This window comes from Muscardinus avellanarius (genome assembly GCF_963383645.1).
Source record: "Muscardinus avellanarius genome assembly, chromosome: 15".
Classification (NCBI taxonomy): domain Eukaryota; kingdom Metazoa; phylum Chordata; class Mammalia; order Rodentia; family Gliridae; genus Muscardinus; species Muscardinus avellanarius.
The window spans coordinates 84,642,222-84,642,478 of record NC_137801.1 but is presented as its reverse complement, the minus strand read 5'-3'; the positions used below and the strand labels follow the sequence as shown (position 1 = coordinate 84,642,478).

The 257-nt window shown below is 33.1% G+C and overlaps 1 protein-coding gene across 1 annotated transcript in view; it reads right to left on the bottom strand.

The window, feature by feature from the left end:
- Positions 1-218: 218 nt before the first annotated feature.
- RFX8 (regulatory factor X8) overlaps positions 219-257 on the bottom strand; it is a gene marked incomplete at both ends in the record, with an annotated part of 75,276 nt that continues 75,237 nt past the window's right edge. Inside the window, one exon of the mRNA XM_080711425.1 lies at positions 219-257. This exon is cut by the window's right edge and continues 156 nt beyond it. Coding sequence (XP_080567551.1) covers positions 219-257 — 39 coding nt within the window.

Below are 257 nucleotides of genomic sequence, written 5' to 3'. Positions count from 1 at the left end.
CCCCAAAGAGAAATACTCGGGAAGACCCAGAAGAAATGTAATAAGGGGCAAAATTTATTCTCCAAATCAGTTTACAGTTTGATCAAAACCAACTCCTTGAAATACATATACACATGAAATGCTACATCTATTATGTACATAAAACTCTTCTCTCCTATCAATTACAAAAGCTTTAGTATTCAATATATTTTTACGAATATAAGTCTGTTCCTTGTGCCCTACTCAAATAAGTTGTCTTGCGTATTAGCATTGCTTTC